This window comes from Bubalus bubalis, chromosome 1 (assembly GCF_019923935.1).
Source record: "Bubalus bubalis isolate 160015118507 breed Murrah chromosome 1, NDDB_SH_1, whole genome shotgun sequence".
Taxonomy (NCBI): domain Eukaryota; kingdom Metazoa; phylum Chordata; class Mammalia; order Artiodactyla; family Bovidae; genus Bubalus; species Bubalus bubalis.
This window is the reverse complement of record NC_059157.1, coordinates 199,026,539-199,051,350: the sequence shown is the minus strand read 5'-3', so window position 1 is coordinate 199,051,350 and position 24,812 is coordinate 199,026,539. Positions and strand designations below refer to the sequence as shown.

Here is a 24,812-nt window from a genome sequence, read left to right as displayed (position 1 = left end):
AAAGCTCCGCGTCTTCCACTCTGAAAAACTCGATGACCACATGGATGATCGCAAAAGCAGTTACCGTGCATTCCGAATCCTGTGACTCGGACACAGATGTGCAGAGGTGTTTTTAAAATACAAATCTGGGTTAGATACCTTTTTGGACTTACAGAGGAGAATTCAAGAGGAATATGAAATAGGAAATATGAAATTTCCTATTCCTGAGGAATAGGAAATTCCTCAGAGGGAACTCTGAGCTTGGAGCTGAATACATCTGCAGTGTTTCTGATGGGGGCGTGCGCAGGCCTCTGCTGAGGCGTCTGTAACAACTGGCTGCCTGCCCGCCCATTCAGACCCGTCACTCTCTACTGCAGGGTGAGCAGAGTAACCCCTGTCTCTGAAACATGCAGTTTCTCCACAGGTGATTCATTTCCACATGTATTCCAGAGGCCGCTCGAAGAAATATTGCTCTTGGAGAGTTCAAGGCTCGTTTTTAGATCATATATTCGATAGTACATCTAGAAATCAAAAAGTCATATAAGGCATGATATTTGCCATAATCATTACGAATTATAACATCTTCCATGCATAAGAAAAAACTTTTTTTTTTTTGCTTGGGGTGTATTCCTCTTCTTTAAGACGTAAGCACAGGCACACGGGTGACTGTGAGGTTTGCACACTGAGCTTCAGCTGTCAGTAGAGAGCTAGGGGCATGCGGAGCCGCCCGCTCTGCCCCCTTCTGTTGACGTTTTGCTTCCTCTGGTTGGGGAGTCACCCAGACCGTTGGGTCGGATGGGGGAGTGTGACTGCCCTCCTCCCTTGCTGAATCCCTCAGTCTGCCCTGCCCCCCTGAACACATCTGGGCCCCATTCAGACACATGCCTCTCCTCACTCACCTGCGTTAATGGGTGGGAACCAGGTCACATGTAATCCCAAATGGTGGATAATCCAAAAGCAATTAATACTTGGCTTTAAAATGTACTCAGTGGTGTTTTGAATTGTTTTTACCTTCCTACTTATATTGTGCTAATGTTGCCATTAGTTGGGATTCCCTGAGCACAGCCTGGGTGATGGGGACACTCATGGGGAGGGGCAGTGAAGCAGGGCGGCAGTGGGAAACCCAGGCTGACGGGGCTTTGGAGTCAGAGTTTGCTTTGGATGTTGACGGTGGAAAGTTGTCAGCATGTCACTGAGTCCAGGGCCCAGCATAGTACCTGCTGCACAGCTGACGGTCTTCAGGAAGCACGTGCTCAGTAAAGGCTCTCGGTGTCTCTCATAGTCGCCTGACTTGCGGTCTCATCAGGGCTGGGGTGAGCCCGCAGGGGAAGTCAGTGAAGGTTGGCCACGGCGTCCTCCCCAGCCCTTCCACCCCCAGCTTAGCAGAGATGAGTGCTGCCAAGCCGTGGACATTTTTCCAGTATGGGGCTGACATTATAGGCTGTTTCACCAGCTGAGCCACAAAGATTAGCCCCTCAGTGGCAGGCACTTAATCCAGGGACCCTTTTCAAGAAAGAAGCTATACTATTCCTTTAAAATGCAAGGAGATGCCTTGAAATAGGCACAAAGAACCTGTGTATTCCTTTCAGTAGAATATAACTTTCCATGACAATACAAGCCTCTAAAGTAAAATAATGATAATGTAGAACATGATTTCTTAATTTAAGGTCCATGGATCAGCTGAACTCCTGAAATGGCTTGCCTATGAGTATGTGTGTGGATGTGTGTATATTTTAGAGGAGAGGGTTCATAAACTTGATTAAATCCTCAGAGGCCTCCACAGCTCCTCTCTGATCACATAGGGGATTGAATTTGTTTCACTATTTCGTGCTTTTCATAAAATTTTGTAAAGGGGCAAACAACCCACCAGTTGCCCCTGCCTCTCTATCTTGACTGGCTTTGGAAACAAGGTTGTTGTGAAGCTGGAACTGTAGCTCATTCTAGACTGGACACAGGTGTAGGCCCAACAGCCGGGCGTTTGTATACAAAGACTGAATGTGTAAGTGGGAAATAGCCAGGCAGTCTAGAACAAGATATTGCTGAGCTGTGTGAGAAGCCAGGCCACCACCTTTACAGCGAAATAAGCCCGAAACAGTCAGGATTTGGTCATGGACTGCCAGCCCCCATGTTTTTGCCTGCTGCCAAGTCAGGACCAACTAGAGAAAGCTCGCATGCTCCCCAGATCAATCACAGAGGACTCTCCCCTTCTCATCAGCCCACCGCCGTCCTTCCAGCTTCCAGTCCAGCAGACGTGAAGCCTTCTCTTTGTGTGACTGTGAAGCTTTCTCACTGCGCTGACTGCTTCTGACCCTTTGCTGAAAGCAAGTGATGGTAGCTGATTCCTTGCTATCGCAAGCTCTGAATAACTAGCATCTGCCTGTCCTCATTTGGTGCTGTTCCTTTGCTTCAGCTGTGCATGGAGATTGGAGAGGTTCCAGGGAAACTCCCTTATCCTGAAATCTCTTGCACGGGGACATTGTGGGTGGTAATAGTACCGTTGGGGAGCACACCTCGTAGAGTTTAGTGCTTTATTTTTCCAGGTAGAACATTCTAAAGTCATGTTTTATTTTAGAGACAGATCCGTCTGAGCACCGAACCTTAGGGTAAGAACGGATTACAGGTAGCACAGAAAACACCAAATGGATGGCCATCCAGCCAGGTCCCCAGTATTGCAGGGCTTCTGCATGGGGAGGAGGAGAAAGCCTTTCGGGTCCTGCTGGCACTGGGGTGCTCTGCCCCCTATGTGCACTGGATACCCCCACACACACCATGGGCTGTATCTCTGCACTTAGCTGGTCCCCCGGGTCTTGCCACCTCCCAGCTGTCTCACCTCCCTAGAGCCAATCACGAGTGCACTCGGGAGAGCCATCAGATCAGGACTGGACACAGAGGACCCCAAGCTTAGAGTGTTCACTCCACCTTCAACTGAGATTGTATGTAACCATCATAGTAAATACATTTTAAAAACTTTGACCTGTAAATGTTAACTTTTAAAATGTCACAATGTTTATGTCTTGTTTTGGCCTTTCTTCATCTTGTGATATCAGTTCAGTCACTCAATCATGTCCAACTCTTTGCAACCCCATGAACTGCAGCACGACAGGCCTCCCTGTCCATCACCAACTCCCAGAATTGACCCAAACCCATGTCCATTGACTCAGTGATGCCATCCAACCATCTCATCCTCTGTCGTCCCCTTCTACTCCTGCCCTCAATCTTTCCCAGAATCAGGGTCTTTTCCAATGAGTCAGCCCTTCCCATCAGATGGCCAGAGTATCAGAGTTTCAGCTTCAACATCAGTCCTTCCAATGAACACTCAGGACTGATTTCCTTTTAGGATGGACTGGTTGGATCTCCTTGCAGTCCAAGGGACTCTCAAGAGTCCTTTCCAACATCACAGTTCAAAAGCATCAATTCTTCGGCACTCAGCTTTCTTTATAGTCCAACTCTCACATCCACACATGACCACTGGAAAAACCATAGCCTCAACTATACGGACCTTTGTTGCCAAAGTAATGTCTCTGCTTTTTAATATGCTGTCTAGGTTGGTCATACCTTTCCTTCCAAGAAGCAAGCTTCTTTTAATTTCATGGCTGCAGTCACCATCTGCAGTGATTTTGGAGCCCCCAAAATTAAGTCAGCCACTGTTTCTACTCTTCCCCATCTATTTGCCATGAAGTGATTGGACTGGATGCCATGATCTTAGTTTTCTGAATGTTGAGCTTTAAACCAACTTTTGCACTCTCCCTCGTTCACTTTTATCAAGAGGCTCTTTAGTTCTTCACATTCTTCCTTAAGGGCGGTGTCATCTGCATATCTGAGGTTATTGATATTTCTCCCGGCAATCTTGATTCCAGCCTGTGCTTCCTCCAGCCCACCATTTCTCATGATGTACTCTGCAAATAAGTTAAATAAGCAGGGTGACAATATACAGCCTTGACATACTCCTTTTCCTATTTGGAACCAGTCTGTTGTTCCATGTCAAGTTCTAGCTATTCCTTCCTGACCTACCTACAGGTTTCTCAAGAGGCAGGTCAGGTGGTCTGGTATTCCCATCTCTTTCAGAATTTTCCACAGTTTATTGTGATCCACACAGAGGCTTTGGCATAGTCAATAAAGCAGAAATAGATGTTTTTCTGGAACTCTCTTGCTTTTTCAATGATCCAGCGGATGTTGGCAACTTGATCTCTGGTTCCTTTGCCTTTTCTAAAACCAGCTTGAACATCTGGAAGTTCATGGTTCACATATTGCTGAAGCCTGGCTTGGAGAATTTTGAGCATTACTTTACTAGCGTGTGAGATGAGTGCAATTGTGCGGTAGTTTGAGCATTCTTTGGGATTGCCTTTCTTTGGGACTGGAATGAAAACTGACCTTTTCCAGTCCTGTGGCCACTGCTGAGTTTTCCAAATTTGCTGGCATATTGAGTGCAGCACTTTCACAGCATCATCTTTTAGGATTTGAAATAGCTCAACTGGCATTCCATCAGCTCCACTAGCTTTGTTCGTATACTTGGAATTTAAAAAAATCAGAATGGCCCAGTTTCTCCCAACCTTCGGGAGGCATTCTCCTTCTCCCTGTTGTCTGTGTCTCCCGTTTTTATTGGATCATGTTTATATAGTAATTTTCTCTGGGGGAAGAGGTACAGATGTTAATAGAGATGGAATGTGAAGAGAGGTTAGGCTTATGTGTGCTTCCTGTCCCAGCCATTAGATGGTTAGTGGGCACGGGTCCAGTGACCACACCTGGTGGGTAAACTGACTAGAAGACCCCCACCCCGGATTAACAGGTAATGGGAGCAGAAACCAGAACCTCACCTAGTGGTTCTCACACTGTGATCTGCCATCAGCCACGTCAGCAGCTCCAGGGAACTAGCTAGTTCAGAATGCAAATGATCAGGCCCCATCTAAGTCTCAGAATCAGAATCTGAGACTTTTAGCATGGGTTCTAGCGGTGTGTTTTATTCAGCCCTCCAGGCACGTCTGATGCATGCTAAAGCTTGAGACCATTGCTCTAATTAGAAGAGCCATCCAACAGTTTAAGCCTCTTCTCTCCTCCTAGCACAGTGTTTCACAGGAATGCATGGCGGGTCTAGGAGCGCTGACATCTGGCAGCAAAATGAATAGGAGGCCGAGAATGGTCACCTCGTCTGTGGCTCCCAAAGCTTAGAATACACAGAGATCTCCTGAAGTCTTGTCAAAACGAAGAGTGTGATCCAGCAGCACTGTGTTGGGCGCCTATGAGTCTTCATCCTTTCCGGAAAGCTCCCCAGTGATGTGTCTGGTCCTGGGGTCACACTTTTGAGGGCAGAGTCCTAGCAGACCCCAGGCCATAGCTGCGGTGCATCCAAGGTGCAGGCCGGCAGGGGGCCAGAGTTTAGGAACTGAAGGGAGAGCGTCCCAGCGGGCTTAGACGGCCTTGATCAATTCCTTCCCAGGTGTGATCACTCACTAGTGTGTGTTCCCAGGGATCCCTCCAGAGATGAGAGCAGCACAGGGGAATGTCTGATGAGGAGCTGGGAAACCTGTGAGCGATCACGGATGCAAACTCAAGATCCAAAAGATCCCTGGTTAATAAGAGTGGGCCTGGGAAAGGGCGAGTCATGTTAATTTTGGTTTTGTTTTTATTTTTGCTTTTGGCTGCACGGGGTCTTCCTTGCAGCATTGGGCTTTCTCTGGCTGTGCACGTGGGGTTCTCGGGTGAAGCCCAGCCTCTGAAGTGCTCAGCATTACAGTGCTCCAGCTCCCTGGCTGGGGCACCCAGGCTCAGTTGCCCCGCAGCTTTTAGGGTCTCAGATTCCCACCCAGGGATCAAACCTGCGTCCCCTGCTTCGAAAGGTGGATTCTTAACCACTGGACCACCAAAGAAGTGCCGATTCGTATTATTTTAATAAACATTGATTGACTCCTATACTCTGTCATACTCTGTCCAACACCAAATAACCCCATGGAGCTTGTGATATTCTGGACAAGATCACAAGGAAAGAAAAAGAGAAGGGAAACCAAACCAAACTGTGATAACTAATCCTTTAGTTGTGATTTTTTATTGGTGCCATTATCTGTGGTCAGTGTGACTGTGGAGCCTGATAGATACGGAATCCGCAAACATCAGGCCTGAGTCCTGCACTTGTCTTAACCTCTGAGGGGCCAGGCAGGGTTGGTGCCCCTTGTGGGGTGGGGGTGGGGGAAAAGGAAGAGAGGGTCCAAGAAAACCACCCTCCAGAAGGTGTCCACAGCTCCCTGGCAGCGGCAGGCCGTCGCATGGGACCGTCACCACCGCTGCCTCTGAGGAAGGGCTCAGCATGACTCTCTTCATGATGTGTGAGCGGCCTGCAGGTGTGCGGTCCAGCTTCCTTCCTGAGTCCCATGGATCCTGACATTTCCTAGCTTAGGGTTATACCTCATGTCAGTTCCTCCAAGGATATACTGTATATGAGTGCATAAGCAGAGGAAATTGGAAACTTACTCAGTGAGGCTGATTCTATTGCTATGTGAAACAGTCTATGGCAGTTTCAAAAAAATTAAGTCACATAAGTTTTGTTTTTTAATGAGTTTCATATTAGGAAGGACAGGAGCAATTATCTTCAGGAAGCCTCGGTATGCTCTTTTAGAACACTGACTCGCTCATAACTCCCTTTCCTGGAGATAAAGTGACAGAACAAAGCCTGTTGATAGACTTAGTAGAAGTAAAATTAGTTTGCAGTATAAATAACACTAGTTTTCACAGAGCCTAAATTGAATTACTCCAGCGCGACCACCAGCTGTCCGTCAGCTCTTCGTGCTGTAGTCTATAGGTCAGCAGGGCCTGCTAGTCATTCTCGATGCCCAGTGGCTCCCCTGTAGTGAAGCCCGAATAACTGACCGGGCAGGGAGGGCATCTCTGGGTCTTGACCCCGGGTCCGCTCGGGTCAGAGCGGGGACCCAGCTGCAGTCCGGGCGCAGCGCACAGTAGTGAGAGCTCAGTCTCACCTCAGAACTAAAGCCATGTTGGCCTGTGACCGTCTTTCGGTAGATCCACCTGAGCTTGCTGGTAAATCGTACATCCTAGAGTCCCGCAGTCCTTGAAATACCACACTTGTAACCCACATGGCAGGTCTGCCTCTAAAAGACGGACGTGAGCATGTCTGTAGACACGCGGTGGCTGTTCTGTGCCCCACGCTTTCAGAGCATCTTGTCCCCCTGGAAAACCGTGGATGCACAAGGCTCTGCTTTCCATTCAGGCTATTTTTGCCAAGGGTGTATTGCAGTTGTTCTGACAAAACAGCTTCAAACCCTTGCCAAAGAGAATAAATTACAGTAGAACTGGTGATAATTATTAGGAACTTATTTTTGGAAACAGAAACCTTCCTTAATAAAGGGCTGTGTGCTGCCCTCTGAAAGGAACAGGGAATTTTCCCCAAAGTCAGAAATACACTTTGAACAGTTCACATACTTATTCTGTGGGGATTAAGTTAGGTTTAACATGTTTTCCCAGAAAGCCAAATTCAAGCTGGTTCAACCATGTATTACAAGGAGCACTTAGAAAGTAGATTTGAGTTCTTTAAAGATAATAATTAATTTGAAGTTACAGTTTCTTGTGTTTTTGCAGTAGGGTTTGATGGACATGAAGTATTCAGATGTTTCTGTAATGTATGCAGATCCCAAATATTTTTAAGAAGACCAAATTGATATATTTGACTAGGTTAAAAAAAATAGCAAAGAGGCTAGGCATCTTCTAATAATTTATTCTGCAGAGCTGTTAGAATAAATGGGAAACGAGAAAAATTATTTATTTTGTCTTCCATCTTTTGTACCTTTGCTCTCCAAAGAAGTTAGATAAGAATGCCTTGTGACCCTAATTATAATAACTTCAGTTTTTTATTCTGATTTTAAGACTGCTTTCACAGAGTTGATATAAAGGAAAACTCTAGGTAAATTAATTCAAAGGTACTGAGTGCAGAGGAGCCCGATAGAAGAAGAGCCTAAGTTCAGCCAAGGAGATGACAGGCGCCAAGATCGGGCCTTTTGGTTTACTTTTGTTTTTCTCTGATGCAAACACCAAATTTGGATTCTGTGTTCCTTCTCCACTAGTCATTTAAAAATTGTTACCTTTGAAAAGCTCAGGTGCACAAAAGCAAAAGACAAGATTAATATCATTAAGCAAAAATCTAACTGTGCTTTTGTGTTCTTATATGCTTATCCAGTGCAATCCTTTCATGATCACAGGTTACTTAAGATGCCCTATTAATAATGTTTGTTACATTAAATTGAATATACATTTTCCATTTTATTTGTTCTTCTGAGGTGGCTGTACCTGTATCTCGGAAGAAAAAAAAAAATTGAAGATTTAGTATACTGATTGCTTTCTGCATACATAACCCACCACAGCCATGTTGGAGCAAGGCTGTTTTTCCAAACCTCAAACTGGTCATTTTCATAAGCTGATCAGTAAAAAATGTTTTTTTCTTGGTGTTTCCATGGGTCATTCAGTCAGCAATAACACCATCAGGAGTTACTGATCCCGAGGGAATAGCAGCTTAATTACACAGAAATTTAAAAATGAGAGTAGTGTTGCATGAGTACAGACATAGAGACTGTCCTGTCTTCGGGTGGTTTATTATTAAATTTAATACATCAGATGGTCTTTTTGGTTTGTGTAGATTTTAATTACTAAGTACGTCTGGTAAAATATGAATCATTGTATTAACACAAGTGATAAAACCTACATGGTTACGAGCATTGCGATCTGTAGGTGTGATGTACATAACTCAAGACTAACAGGATCAAGCAATTAAACTGAAGTTAAAACAAAGTTTAATGCTACCCTTATGTGTAACTTAAACTCTCGCTAAATATTTTTAACTGCGATAAAAGCATGTTAATTTTAGGAGTGACGTCTTTACAAGACCTCATTTCTTAGAGTACGTTTTCCTTTCTAAGAATACAAAAGCACACTGAAATACTTTCTACTGGTAACTCACTCCATAAAGATTTTTTTTTTTCTTGGCTTTTAAGCTCAATGAAGAAAGCCCAAAATAGCACAGGAAGTTTTGTGTGGTGAATATATGTATGAACTAAATCTAGTTGGGATAAAAGTGATTAAATTATTGATAATATCATTGTTGCTCCCAAAGCATTCCATTAGTCATACTAGGACTTCTTAAATATCGTGAGAATTTGGCCTTAATTTTCCTAGAAGTGCATATTAAATAGAGGAAACTATATTTTGCTTTAATTTAATATCCTTACATGTACAACCCACTGAGAGTCTTACATATTGTGTTTAGTTGCTCAGTTGTGTCCAACTCTTTGTGATCCCATGGACTGTGTGTAGCCTGCCAGACTCCTGTGTCCATGGAATTTTTCAGGCGAGAATACTGGAGCGAGTTGCCGTTTCCTACTCCAGGAAATCTTCCCACCCAGGGATCGAAGCTGTGTCTCCTGCATTGGCAGGCAGATTCTTTACCATTGCATCACCGGGGAAGTGGCTTGGTCAGAATGTTCCTTTGGATTTTTCATAACATTGTACAGAAAAACTGAACAAATTTTTTGGCCAACCTGATAAAAGAAACATGCTAGGCATATACTAATTAATTCTTTCCTTCTGTGTTTCCGGGTTTCCCCCACTTCCTGGATTATTTTTATGCTGCCACTAACAAGATCAGCGCTGTATTTCCAGTTTAGCTACACCTTTGCTTCTAGGTAGCGTGACAGGTGGCATTACACTGAGTTTAACAAAGATCTTGCTGAACATGTAAATCACTAAGCAAAATGTTCTCTTACAAAGAGCTCTCTGGCTCTCTCTGCATTTGTCTGTCTCTCTCATACACACACATACACCGAATATGGTCCTTGCCCTGGAATTATTCACCAGTGTACTTGGCAAGGTGAAACTTAAAAAATAAAGCAATGTAAAACATTTATAAAGGGGCACATCACAGGTTCCACATTAAATATAGAAGCACTGCAGACTTGTGTGCTGTGGTTTTGAAGGTGTGTTATTCACTCGACTGCTGGGTGTCTGAGTCCCCCGCCCGACCACACTGCGGTGGCGGCTGTCCACGTGTCTCGCAGCAGAGTGGGTTCCAAAGCTAGGCTCGTGCAACCCGGAACGGCAGGCACACGGCAAGACGGGAGGTTTGGGCAGTAACTGAGCATTTTGTCATAAAAATAGTAAGACTATATATTATTTCTGAGACGTAGGCTCCTTTGTCTTCTCTGCATTATCCATGATGAAACCAAAGATGTGATTGTCCCTGAGAAAATGAAAGGAATTTGAACTTAAAGGAACAGGGGGAAAGATGGCATTGCATTTTTGTGGCGTGTATTAACCTTTATTAGTTCTTTTTCTTTTTTTTTGACAAAGGATGTTTTTTGTAATAGGATACATCACCTTTTTTTCAAAAGGCATTTTACTTTCAGTAGGAGATAACAGGAAAAACACACAGGAAAAAAGGGTCCTCCACATAAGGCCTCACAGCAGCAGTGTCTCTGGGGAAATTGCAGCAGGAGTTACCATGGGCTTATTCAAATAAGGGAAGCATGGAAGTCAGTTCCAGGCAGGAAGAGGGCAGGTTCAGGGCCTAGAATTACGTTGTCGGTGAGTTCCATGCTGGCATCTGGATTTGAAACCAGGAGGAGTCACTTTAATATCAGAATATGTAATTATCAAAGTGCCAACATTTACCTATCCATCAAACCAAGATCATTCTCAAGTTTATTTATTTACTTCTATTTCCAGTTGTATTGAGATATAATTGTATGCACGTAGCATACATCACTGTGATTTGATGTAGGTGCATGTTGTGAAACGGAATTAACACAGCCATCACCTCACGTTTATCTTTATTATTATCATTATTGGTGAGAACATTTAAGTTCTTTCTCTCTTAGCAAATCTCAGTTATACAGCACCCTGTTACCAGCTGTGGTCGCCGTGTTCTGCATGAGGTCCTCATCAGTTTGTTTCATTGGTGGGCTGTTCTTCAGTCGTGTCCGTTGGAGAGCTGAAAGGCCAGGCTCTAAATGGCTGCTACAGTTAGCAGTTTAAAGGTCCCTTAAACAGGCCCACCATGTGGTTTAATCTAGGCGTTTTTTTTGCTTTGCCCATTCTTTGCCCATTGGTTCCACCAACACTCTTTGCAAAAGCAATTGTTTTTAATTAAGAGCAACCTGTGTAATTTAGGGATATTTTGGTACTTCTTAAAATAGTAAATATTAGCATTTGTAATTTAAAAGAATTAGAAGTGTGTGTAGAAATACTGTTTTATTCTAAGCCACATAAACATAGGCATACTAGACAAAATACACATACACATTTTGTGTTAGCAACCTTTCATATTAACAGTGGGGTAAGAATTAAAAGGTAGATAAAAATTGTAAGCAATTCTGTAACGTTTTTTAAATGCTGATGTCACTTAGGCATTAAATTTCCTTCCTGAAAAATTGAGTAACATAATTTAAGACGTAGTTGAAAATATAATTTAATTTTTCTGTTGATTAATTTGGTAATATGAATAAAGGAATTCAAGTATTTGATCATATGGTTCTTAATAAACTGTGATACGTATGCGTTATTATACACTATTTTGTCACAGCTTTTTGATTCCTCCTTAAATGTAATACTCCCTGAAAAAAGTAGTATCTGATTTTTTTTTTTTTTTGGCCTTACTTTAACCTCACAGATGGTTATATTTGGTTTTGAATTTTGCAAAGAGGTAATATCTCTGAACTAATTTTTAAAGAATGTCCCCTATTCTGTGCTATTTCTTGGTACTAGAAATTTAGAATTTTTGAGTCTTTGTTGTGCGATAGAATCACATAGATTTCTAGCTTAAGCACCTAGAGAAAGGCTTGAGTAAAGGAATTATAGCCTTGCATATAAAATTAGAAGTAAATGGATAAAAATATATCAAGTGAATTGTTTTAATTTTCTTATAAGAATTAGATATCAATGGCCTAGCATTTGGTCAAAGTCTGAAGTGTTACTATTTATGATATATAATTACAGACAGACCTTGTTTGATATTCTTGTTAGCTTCTCGTGTCTGCTCTGTAGCATCCGTGTCCATTCTCCTGGCCATAGAAGTGACTGTGTTTTGAAATAATACTCCTAGAAAGATAACCTCCTTGATAAGTTATTCTGAAGTTAAAAATCAAGTATCATTATATGTTTCATTTGAGATAACTGTCTATGCTCGACAAAAAGCATCTGTCTTTTTTTTCACATTTAATTTTAAAATGAATATTTTTACATAGGAGTGATATGTCAGAATGCAGTTTTCTGTTTGACTATAGTAATTTGTCATATGACCACTTGAAAAAGTCTAGTTAACAAAAGTCATTAGTGATACAAAATTTTGGACATTATTATTTAATTCATAACCTTACAAATGAGGTAACTATCAGACTACATTCATTTTTCTCCTTGCCTTTTTGAGATTTATGATTTCTAATGCATACAAAAGATTTCTACCCTTTTCAAATATTGTACTTGTGTTGTATACCTATAGGAATAAAGTTTAATGAGTGTGGCCTCATTATAAAATTACAAAATGCATTTGAAAGCCTAACACTTGGACTTTACTGTATTATAATTTTATATATAATATTTGCTCGGTGTGATCAGTTAAAAATTATGATTTTTTCACAGCTACAGGAGAAGATGATTCCTCTTTATATTGCTCTCAACAGTACTGCCTCCTGAATTCGGCTTTTGTTTCCCACAGACGGTGGGTGCGGCTGCTGTTCGGCCGAGAGTTCCCGCTGCAGGACCTGCTGGTGGTCTGGGACGCCCTGTTCGCCGACGGCCTCACCCTGACTTTGGTTGACTACGTCTTCGTGGCCATGTTGCTCTACATCCGAGATGCTTGTAAGTGCTAATGGCCGTGCCAGCGTGCAGTTCAGCGGTCCTGAGTTTGTAAAGTGTGTCTCTTAAATGTACTTTATCTTTTATTTTGAATTACCATGCCTACATGTTTATCATAGGCAGTATATTGGAAGTTTCAGAGGAACATACTAAGTATATTTTTATGAGTTAACATGTATGTATCGGATGTGGGTAATTTTATCCTGAGAGAATTGGAATATTCTTCAGAACCATTTTTCTAAAGACTTTCCTCCTGCTTTGATCTCGTCATCACACACATTTGTGAAGCACACATAGAAAAAGCCAGTGTTTCAGATATGTTTAGAGCTCCACCTTCTGACAGGTAGAGAGTATTCAAGAATATTTATCAGAAGATGAGAGCTGTTTTTATAGTATCAACAACTTGCCAATAAAAAATAAATATTGCATTTAAAGATACTCTAACTTCTTAGTTAAATTTTGACCAGACGTATTTCTCGGGGGAGCGCCCAGTGGCAGATGTATTCCTGTCTCACAGGATCTACCTTCGGGTGCTTGCCTAGCTGGAAAACCTGGGCCTGCCCCTTTGGAATAGTCCGATAATCCTCAGCTTGAAGAGAAAACAGAGCATGTTTTAAATTTCAGAATACTTCAAATTGTTTTCCTTTTCAAAAGGAAGAGTTCACAAAACCAGATTGGTAAGCCAAAATGTAATTAGGAATGTTTGCACAGAGCAATGATGAAGTAGGAAATAAAAAACTACTGTAAGAGTGGGACTTTGTCAGAAGAACATAAACTGTTTGGAGCCATTCATAATCTTGACTGTTAAATTACTGTGTGGTTCTCTATTTATTCATTAGATTTCAGTTGTGCCAGATGCTGTTGTTATCCCTCTGGTAAAACTAATAATATTCTTTAAATTCTAGATTATACTTTTAAAATTCCTCCCAAATTACTTGAATGAATAAATGACAGGAGCACCACATTTTATCCAAAACTTGTAATTTTATTCTGTGCCTTGAAGGTCAAATAGTTTGGGTTTTGACATACAAAGTAGAAAATTCTTTCTTTCTGAGTAAGAACATGGAAATCATAAGAGGAAATAATCTGGGAAGTAGAGGAGAATGTTTAGATAGATTTTAGGATATTTAATGCTATCTCCCACTGAAAAATAGTATGGTTTTTATAAAGCGCAAGTAATGAAAAACAAGGACACCAGCCCTGGGTGCTCACTGGAAGGGCTGATGCTGAAGCTGAAGCTCCAGTCCTTGCCCATCTGATGCAAAGAACTGACTCATTGGAAAAGACCCTGATGCTGGGAAAGATTGAGGGCAGGAGGAGAAGGGGACAACAGAGGATGAGATGGTTGGATGGCATCACCGACTCAATGGACGTGAGTTTGAGTAAGCTCCACAAGTTGGTGATGGACAGAGAGGCCTGGCATGCTGTAATCCATGGGGTCACAAAGATTCAGACATGAACAACTGAGTGACTGAACAGACTACATGAAAAACAAAAGGAATGAGAAACCTCCTTTATTTAAAAAATTACTTTTGGATAATATTTTCACAGAATTTTTCAAGCCAGACAACTGTTGGAATCTATTCTGATTTTCTGTAGTCTTAACTAAATACTTACTCTTTCCTTAACTCTTGTATATCACAACCATAGTTTTAATCACCATGTTTCCTATCCTAAGATCTGCTTTTAAAAATTAATTTCAAAAAACTTGGCAATTTGGGACAGCTGAAACCCTTGTCTTTTTAAGACCTTATAGAACACATAGACACACGTGAAAAAAAGTAGGGGTAATGAAGTTGCTTATTTAAATATAAAGTCCTAGTCATTTTAATTTGCTTGTTTAAATCCGTAACAGTGGGTGAGATCTCCTAAAACTAGGATGACTACTTGGAAGTATTTAAGGGGCACTGCCCCGTCCTGAGGAAGCTCACCAACTAGTGGGAAACATTCACTAGTAGGCCTGGTAACAGTAGGAGCTCGTGGGACAAAGTCGAGGAGAACGTGGTTGGTTGAAGACTGAGGTTTCTGGTCCTGCAGTGGAGGCACGAAGGCAGCAGGAGAGGTCAGGAGAGGCGCAGGCTCCCCTCTGGGCAGGCCGTGTGACCGGGGAAAATGCTGTAGGTGAGTGAGATGAGGGGTCTGCAGCGTGAACGGAGAAGCTCGGGAGAGGCAGCTTCATGGGGGGTTGTGCGTGTGTGTGTGTTCACAAGCTGCCTGGTTTCCTGAGAGTGCAAAGGGAGAGTGACGCGCAGGTTGTGAGAGTGAGGAAGGCAAGAATGAGATCCTGAGGAGAATCCTGACCCTGGAGGTGGCAGGAAGCCACTGCAAGGGGCGGAGCAGCGGTGCCGGCGGTCTCGGGCTCCTCTGGCTGCAGTGTGGAGCAGACTAGAGGCAGACTGGACTGGAGCGAGGAAATCCGATGAAAGGTTATGACCAGGGTCCGGGGGGAACCAAACGGGTGAGGGAGAACAGGAAGTGCGCAGTGTGCCCCAGCTGGGAGAGCCGAGCGCCCGGGTTGTCTGTCTGACCTGGAAAGGAAAGATGAGGATTAGCAGGTTTTCAGAACGGATGACTGTGTTTCGGCTATGCTGAATTTGAGAGATCTGTAAGAAATCGGGGCTTCCTAGGTGGTGCTAGTGGTAAAGAACCTGCCTACAAATGCAGGAGATATAAAAGGCATGGGTTCGATCCCTGGGTCAGGAAGATCCTCTGGAGAAGGGAATGGCAACCCACTCCAGTATTCTTGCCTGGGAAATTATGGGCAGAGGAGCCTGGCGGGCTACAGTCCCTGGAGTTGCAAAGAGTCGGACATGACTGAAGCGACTTAGCATGCATGCACTTCGGAAATCAGTATCTGAGGATTGGAAAATAAAATTCACTGTCAGTATCAAGGCTACAGATTTATTTTTGCAAATGGTGTTTGTTATAATGACAACAAGTAGATGTGATCTCCCAGGAGAATAGAGGAACCACATATTCACAGTCTGTATGGAACAGTCTTAGTTCTATACACTCACTATTGAAGAGTAATAATTATTAACACTGCCTTCTTTCACTCTCAAAGGTACCCCATAAAGATCATAGGAGTTACATGGTCAGTTTACCTAAGGTGGATGCTCACAGAAAGAGGAAAATGGGTAAAGGTGTTTCATATCAGTATATTTAAGAGGCACCAGGAAAGGAAGAGCTTGTGTTGTTACATCTCAGAACTGTTCTATAGAGTAAGGTAGGCACCGGGACAGGAGTGCAGGGGCAGAGTCAGGTAAGGCCGGGAAAGTCCACCTGTGGACGGAGGAACAGTCATTGGAGACCTTTGCCAAAGTGAGTTCCATGGACTGGGGGAGCAAAAGCTGGATCATGGTAGGTTGGTGAGTAACTGGACAGCTCAGAACTGCAGTAGCCTCTTCTACATTCCTTTTGTCTCATGTACATATTAAGTTTTCAAGTAAAAGTAGCTAAATGAAAAAGAGTGTGTAGATAGCACGAGCAGAGTCATCTTTAAAAAAGTCCACAGGGAAGGAAAGAGGATAGTCGCAGTTAGAGGTCAGTGGAGGGCAAGGAAGGTTTGATGGCTGCCCATAGAGGGAGACGGTCCCAGCTCTCAGAGGTGTGGAGAGCTGGCAGAGAGGGTGCTTCTCAAGCCAGTCTGAGCTTCTCTTTCAGAGATCAGCGCTAGTGTTTCAGTCCTGTTCCGTGAAGAAGATTTATGTTATTGAAAGTTTCATTGTTTATCACTGGTTCTGAAAACTGACTCCTCCACTCCCAGTGAGCAACGGGGTTTTGCCTGTCTTGGTGGGCCTCCGTATCCCAGCATACAGAACTGGACCCAGTGCATAGTAATCCTCCGGACACATATTTTTGGGGGGAAATAATCGAAGAAACAAGGGCCTAGAGGCAGTGGCATGATATCAGGAGTCCTGTGGAAGGAGGTACCAGTTTCTAGGAGACAGTGGCTGGCAGGGTCACTCAGTGCCTGATAAAGGATGAAACCCGCTGTCTGTGTGAGCAGGGCGGGGCAGGGCTGGGACCAGGAGGTGTGGGGGGCGGCTGCCCAGGAACTAGCAGAAGCCCCCCAAGCTGTCAGGGAGCCTGTAGGGCACCCTGGGCAGTGGCACCCGTGATGCTTGAGGGGCAGGGTGCGCAGAGGCGAACAGTGATCCAGACCTCATGCCAGGTGTGCACCCAACTGCAGGGAGGCAGGGGGGGTGGGAGTGCTGAGTGCGCTGTCAGGGAGCAGGTTAGGAGGGAGGGAGGGAGGGGGGCTGGGAAGAACCACCAGGACCTCGGAGCCTCAGAGGGCTACCGGGAGTGTAAAACCGTTAGAGCCAAACCCACCAGAGGGTGGCGATCAGAGCCTCAGAGGATTTCAGGGGGCGTACAGAGCTAAAGCACCAGAGGGGGTGGGCAGACAGGAGGGCATGGAGCAGGTCGGGGTGTGACCACGGTCAGTCTGTGAAGGGCACATGGAGGAGATGCTGGGATTGGGAGGATTGGGAGGGAGCTGCGATTCTGGTTTGGGCCTCCAGGGACACTTTGTAAAGAACCATTGTAGGAAGCGGAGTAGAAGCAGCACGGTATGCCTGGCAAGGAGCTGTCAGATCAGTGCAGAAGAGCATCGCTCGTTTATTCAACGCCTCAGCCAGCCAACCAGGATTTATTGAGTGCCTGCTGTTTGCCGGCCGTGTGGTATATCCGTGACAGTGAGGAAGGGGCAAGCTGGAAGTGGAGACGTGGCGGGACCTCCAGAGATGCGGGTCTCTCATAGACTGGGAGAAGCAGTGGTTTGGAGCCCCGCACCCTGGCCGTCCTCCGGAGGTTGCGGGAGCAGCCTTGGCTGGGAGGGTGAGGCCCAAAGGGAGCGGCATCGTCCTTCAGAGAGAAGGACCGAGAAGAGCAGCCGGAGGGAGACTTGGAGCCGGATGGGGCCAGCGCGGGGAGAGGGGGCGGTGCTGAGTCCCGGGAGGGTCCCAACCCGGGGAGGCGGAGTCACGGCCACCAAGCATTCCAGATGGATCGCCAGCTCAGGGTTTCCTTCTCTCTGGGGGGGTTTCTGACTCGTGACGGCCCGCCGCGTGCGGTTGCTCCTCTGCACCCAGCCATTCCCAAGCTCACTCACCAGAACCTTAGAAGGGAGCAGCACCGTGCGAGGCTCTGGGCGTCTCACGTGTCTTTGGGAACTGTAGGTGCTGTGTTTGTAGCTCTGTGTTGCTCTCGGAGAAACTAAAAGACCTTCAGTGACGGCGCTGCCTCGTCGAGGCCCGCGCCTCCTGGGTTCAGCGGGGCTGGGGAGCGCCTGCGACCACCTGATGCTGTGCAGAATATCGATTAGGCGTGTGCTGCTCCGAGTCAAGCGTGTCTAGCCTTCCTCATCTCAAAGGAACGTGTCACACACACACACACACACGCATACACACACACACACACACACACACACACACACACACACCAGTGAAGATGCACTGCGTCTAGTCCCAGCCCTGACTTTACAAGCTCAGGTAATGAGGCCTGTTATGGACTGAATTTTATCCCCGCAGAGATGTGCTAGCAGCCCTATCCCCTAGCACTCCAGAGGGTGACCTTGCTTGGAGATGGGTGGTTGCAGACAGGATCGGTTAAGATGCGCTCCCACTGGAGGGGGCGGGACTCTGACGCAGGAGGACTGGCGTCCTGGTAAGAAGGTGATGGTCTGGACACAGAGACGCACAGAGAGGAGGCGGTGTGAGCATGCCCGGCAGAATAACGCCTACGAAGGCAGGGCAGAGATTGACGTGACGCACACCAAGGAGGGGAAGGACTTCCGGCTGCTGCCAGAGGCTGTGAGAAAGGCCCGGCAGAGATTTTCCCCGGGAGCCCTCAGGAGGACCGCGCCCCGCCAACACGGGAGGCCGCAAGAGGCAGGGAGGTTCCTCCCCGTGGATATGAGCGGGACAGGGCCCTGCCCACCTTGATGTGGACTTCCGGACTCCGGACTCCAGCCCTGTTAGTGCTTCTGTCGTTGCGTACCGTCCAGTACTTAGTTAAGCGGCCCTAGCAAGTTAATCCGGTGCCCTTGACAGTCAAGGGGTTGAAAACAGTCGCACTCGGTCTGCGGGGTTAGATCTCGGCGTCCTTGCTTAGTGCTCTTTCTACTCATTTCCCCATCAGCATCTCATATTTAATTTTTAACAAAAGTATTAAGTTTCTTTATTCACCTTGAACAAAGCTTTCATTCTCTTTGAAAGTTAGAGAAGTATAATACAACCACTTAACAAATTCTAGATAAATCTTAGAACCAACATGTTCTTTATGATGCCTCAGAGATGGAGCCCAGCCTCCGTGTTTAGGCAGGCCGGTCCTCACATCACCATTTCCTTGTCTCCGACCCTACTTTATTAAGTAAAAGTAAAATTTCACATTGAGGGGAAAAAAGCAATGTGAATATCACCTGCAGAGATTTTAAAATTTAACCTTTGAAATGATGTCAAATGGCTGTTCTTCAAACAAAACTTTTGTTTTACCAAAGATGCATAGTAGGATTATTATAGATAGATTGTTCCCAAACATTTTGATCCTTTTTGCTTCCTTACATGCTACAAGAAGCGTCTTGTGGGTTGTTGGCTGAATTATATGGATTAAGATTACATGCAGATGTAAAGGCGAGGAATAAGGAAATGTAATCATGAATCATTACTCCTATAATAGTTTAAAACAGCCCTGCTCTCATCGCTGGAGAGGGAAATGGCAACCCACTCCAGTATTCTTACCTGGAGAACCCTGTGGACAGGGGAGCCTGCCGAGCTGCTGTCCGTGGGGTCACACAGAGTCGGACACGACTGAAGCGACTTAGCAGCAGCCGCTTTCATCACACTTTTTTTTTTTTTTTAATTGGCCCCCTCCTTCTCCTGGCCTCACCTCCGTAGATCTTGCTTCTCCTTTCATACCTGGGACAAAGAAGCTTTCCCTCCACCTTCCTGGACTATCCCGGCCCCCTCTGACCTCCCACTTTTGCAGTCCTGTGAGATTTCAATCAGGGCCACTCAGTAACACTTCCATTGTCCTTCTCTCCTTCCTGTGCGCGCGCCTGTGCCACTTGGGAGAGGGAATTCACGGCGTGGGGAAATCCCGGCTTCTCAACTCATCAGCTCCTCAGGACCAAGGCCGACGGTACGGGTCTTGCCTGCCCCTGGAGGCATCTGCCGCCGCCTCTGCTCAGCCAGTGGCGTCGGCGGCCTCCACGGGAGGGCGCTCTCGAGTCCGGGTGGCGGCGTGGATCCTGGTGCCGCCATTGCTAGGAGGACAGGCGCGGGAGCTCTTTTCAGCTTGGCTTTTTTAAAGGAAGCATTGTCTACTTTTAAATTCTAAAATTTTCTGCATCTTTTATTGATTTAAATTTTATTATATTTTTGCTAGTGTCAAAGGAAAACGTTTTCTTTAATTTATGAAGTAACATACCTTTTATTTGTCCTGTAAACGGTATTAATAGCTAAAACACTATAATCAAATCCATTTAGCAGTAAACTTTGCTAACCAGAAAGTATCTCACAATGTTTATTGTCTCTTTTAATTAACTCTCTGCCTGAACACTTTGTAAATGGAGAAGTTTCCTCTTGGCACTGGAGTGCACTCCCTGCCTCGTTTTCAGCCAGCCCTGTAATTTTTCTGTAGCCGTCTCCTCAGTCATTTCTTGGCCCAGCCTGGACTGACAGTTATGTCCTCTTCGTGGTTTAAAATATTGCTTCTTTTTATTTCATTTTAGGTCTCCCCTTGCTCCTCAGCCGTTATCTATCTGCCAGTCTTTCCATCTGTCCTACCCTAGAATTTCTGTTTCTCTGTTTTCTCGTTAAAAGCATGTTCAACATTATACTGATGTCAAAATGCACTTTATTTCAACCACAAATTGAATATATTTTGTCTTTTCTGGAGAAGCTTATAAAGCTTTTCAGTAGAAGCCTTTTGGAACTAGAAGTAAAGACTCCCCCAGATCACAGTGTTGTGCCTCGGAGTTTGTACCAAAGGACAAATTGGGGTCTTATTTTTGAAGGGATGTTGAAGCAGCTCCTGACAGTCAACTCTCTTCCTACTCAGACAGTAAATATTGACCATCTCAGATGTAGATATCAATGTACCCTTTGGATTATAAATGTATCATTTATATTACTCTGTGTTTTATAATAGTTTTTAAATCTTCTCTATTTCACTAACATAGGTTGATATACCAAAATAACATATTGTCTTTTTTTGTTGTTTAGATTTTTTAATAAAACAGACTTTATTTTTTAGAGACTTTTTCGGCTCGCTGCAAAATTGAGTGGAAAGTACAGAGAGCATCCCATACACATTCACCCACTCGCACACAGAGCCCACTGTGCCGCCCACACCCCTTGCCAGAGCAGGCCCGTCGTGCCACAGACTCATCACAAACGCCCGAAGGCTGGGCTTTACCCTCAGGCTGTTCTTGGCGCTGGACTTTCAGTGGGTGTGGCCACCTCTGTAGCAGGGCACAGAGTACTTCCCTGCCCTGAAGGCCCTCCCTGCTCCACAGCTTCAGCCCCTTCTCCCTTCTAAGCCAGGACCCCACTGGGGAGGCGGAGAGGCCAGGGGTGGAAGAGTACTGCGTGCTCACTCACTGGGGGGAAAGGGTCTCCGTGGTTTCCTCCCCTGCCACCATCAGGAGGCCCTGGCAGAGGCATCTGCAGAGGACCACTGGCCAATGCCTCAGCTGAGGAGACCTAACGGAAATGCGCGGAAGGCCATAACCAGAGCGTTGGCACGAGACCCTGACTGCAGCACCTCTCGGGGAGTCCAGTTTACCGGCTCGGCACCAGGCGGCTGTGGGGAGGGCAGTTTGCCCATGAGGCCTGTCAGTGGAAGCCTTTGCTTTTAGGGTTCTTCAGAGAAAAAGAACCAGTAGAAAAAAAAAATATATATATATAGATAGATAGATAGATACATAGATAGATATATATATATATATATATATATAGAGAGAGAGAGAGAGAGAGAAAGAGAGAAAGAGAAAGAGAAGAGGAGACTCCTTACAGGAGTTGACTGACACAGTTATAGAGGCCTGGAAGCCCCACAGTCCGCCATCTGCAAGCTGGGAACCAGGAAAGCCAATGGCATCAGATCAGATCAGATCAGTCACTCAGTCGTGTCTGACTATTTGTGACCCCATGAATCGAAGCACGCCAGGCCTCCCTGTCCATCACCATCTCCTGGAGTTCACTCAGACTCACGTCCATCGAGTCAGTGATGCCATCCAGCCATCTCATCCTCTGTCGTCCCCTTCTCCTCCTGCCCCCAATCCCTCCCAGCATCAGAGTCTTTTCCAATGAGTCAACTCTTCGCATGAGGTGGCCAAAGTACTGCAGTTTCAGCTTTAGCATCATTCCTTCCAAAGAAATCCCAGGGCTCATCTCCTTCAGAATGGACTGGTTGTATCTCCTTGCAGTCCAAGGGACTCTCAAGAGTCTTCTCCAACACCACAGCTCAAAAGCATCAATTCTTCGGCGCTCAGCCTTCTTAACGGTCCAACTCTCACATCCATACGTGACCACAGGAAAAACAATAGCCTTGACTAGACGAACCTTTGTTGGCAAAGTAATGTCTCTGCTTTTGAATATGCTATCTAGGTTGGTCATAAGTTTCCTTCCAAGGAGTAAGTGTCTTTTAATTTCATGGCTGCAGTCACCATCTGTAGTGATTTGGGAGCCCAGAAAAATAAAGTCTGACACTGTTTCCACTGTTTCCCCATCTATTTCCCATGAAGTGATGGGACCGGATGCCATGATCTTCGTTTTCTGAATGTTGAGCTTTAAGCCAACTTTTTCACTCTCCTCTTGCACTTTCATCAAGAGGTTTTTTAGTTCCTCTTCACTTTCGGCCATAAGGGTGGTGTCATCTGCATATCTGAGGTTATTGATATTTCTCCCAGCATAATTCAGCCCAAATCTGAAGGCCTGAGAAGCAGGTGGCTGGTGATGTAAGTACCAGGATCCAAAGGCCTGAGATGCTGGAGCTCCAGTATTGGGGGCAGGAGAAATGGACCTCCCCGCTCCAGGAGAGAAGGAGCCCACCTTCTTTGCTTATTGTTCCATCAGGCTCCCTGCACACAGGATAATGCCCCCTCCCTGGCGACGCTGGATCTCTTCACTGGGTCCGCTGAGTCCAGGGCTCGTCTCTCCCAGCTGCACACTCATGGGCACACCCGGAAATAATGTTTTACCGGCTATTTGGGCATGCTTTAGGCCGGTCAAGTTGGAAACACAAAGTTAACTGCCGTGCCCTGCTCCTTGCCTGGAAAACACACGGCTGTCTTCCAGAAGGGCTGCACCGCTTTGCACCCCCGCCAGCAAGGCAGGACATTCTTGTTCTGCGTCCGTCTAGCATCGATGGTGTCAGTGTTGGGATTTGGGGCACATTCTCCTGGGTCATACTGATTCTCCTGGGTCATATTGATTCTCCTGGGTCATACTGTCGTTTTAATGTCTATGTTTTTGCCTCAAAATAATTTATACAGCTCTAGGAATAGAGAGATGAAGGGAGAATTAATTTCCTAGTCAAATTCTATTCCATGTTCAAAATTGGTAACCCATTCTGGCCTTGAATGAAACTAAAGAGGTGGTCTTATATCCTGGTACCATAATCTTTACCTTCCACGCACTTACTCCTGTTCCACAGTTTTCTCTTGCCCTAGAAAGCAATATGACAGGTGGATTCAGGAACTCTAGGACACCTCTTATGGGCAAAAGCAAGCAAAATTGCATGCATCGCCGGACTCTTACCCAGAATTACTCAAGCTCCCATGTCCCTGTGTTGCTACCAAAGGAGAATGTACACAGTCCTGCAGGGTGACGGGGGCCATGCTCTCTGATGCAGACAGAAAGGAAGATGGTGATCTCTGCCTCCCAGCTGCTTAGTTCCCCATTTCTCCATGCAGGTGCCTCCCCACCTAGATCCTTCTTCTCCTTCAGTTCGCTTGCCAGGTGCTCAGTAGAAGTGCCATTAAAATGACAAGGATATCAGATATGAGATGCTGTATTAAAATCCTGCATTTGCCTTCTTTGCTTGTGAGACCCTATTGAAATAGCATAAACCCATAGGATGCAGAGAATTAGGAAGAAAATTATGGCGGTTTTGGAAGCAGAGAAACAGATGGGTGAGTGATAACTGACTTAGCATGTCCAGGAAAGCGAAATTCAAAATTGATCATGGAGAAAGCCAGGAAGTAACCCATAAAATTTCTAAAAGTGTGCAAATTGGCAGTGCTAGGTACTTCTGGAAGTTGGTAGGAGGAGGGAAAGAGTAAAGACTGAAAAAGAAGAACTGGTTAAAAGTCTAAGAAGCAGACATGCAGATCTCCAGCCTTCAGGATTTGCCCTCTGTGGACAGCGTAGTGAAGGGGGTCTGAGCCAGGGCCCCACGGAATTTCAGTGACCTTGAACCGCTGGCCTTCTTTCTGAAGCCAATTTGTCTCCCTCTAGGAAGAGTTTGGGAGAATGTTCTCTGAAGGAATCTAGTTAGCACAAGAGAAGAGGCTCAGGGATGACCTGAGTGACCTTGGTCAACCTTCAGCATTCACAGACCCACCCACCCATGCACACACAGCTGGCTTCAAGACATCTTTATACTTCCCCACTCCTACACGGGAGCAGGGAGCCCCAAACACCACGCATTTGAGGAGAGCATCCAAATGAAAGCAGAGATCTAAAAAACACAGCCAGAAAAAACCAATTTGGAGGCCACAGAGCCTTTGCGGCAGGGAGAACACTTCTCAGAGATCTAGGAAATACATAATTCAAAGGAAAAATTAATTAAAAATTAAAATATCATAAAAATAGGTGTCTGGAATATAAAAGTGGAAATATGTCTCAGAAAGAAGTACATGAAACAGAAAATAAAGAAAATTAAGAGGACCAGGCCAGGAGATCCAACATCTATCTAAGGTGATTTCTTTAAAAAAAAAAAAAAAGGAAGGAATAACAAACTCAAAATGAAGAGTAGAAAGGAGA

The 24,812-nt window shown here is 45.2% G+C and overlaps 1 protein-coding gene across 10 annotated transcripts in view; it reads left to right on the top strand.

The window, feature by feature from the left end:
- TBC1D5 (TBC1 domain family member 5) overlaps positions 1-24,812 on the top strand; it is a 586,162-nt gene that overhangs the window by 409,567 nt on the left and 151,783 nt on the right. For all 10 annotated transcript variants that reach the window (XM_025287205.3, XM_025287148.3, XM_044938556.2 and 7 more), the window contains one exon: positions 12,683-12,825. In XM_025287205.3, the coding sequence (XP_025142990.3) occupies positions 12,683-12,825 (143 nt within the window). The remainder of the gene's footprint in view (positions 1-12,682; positions 12,826-24,812) is intronic.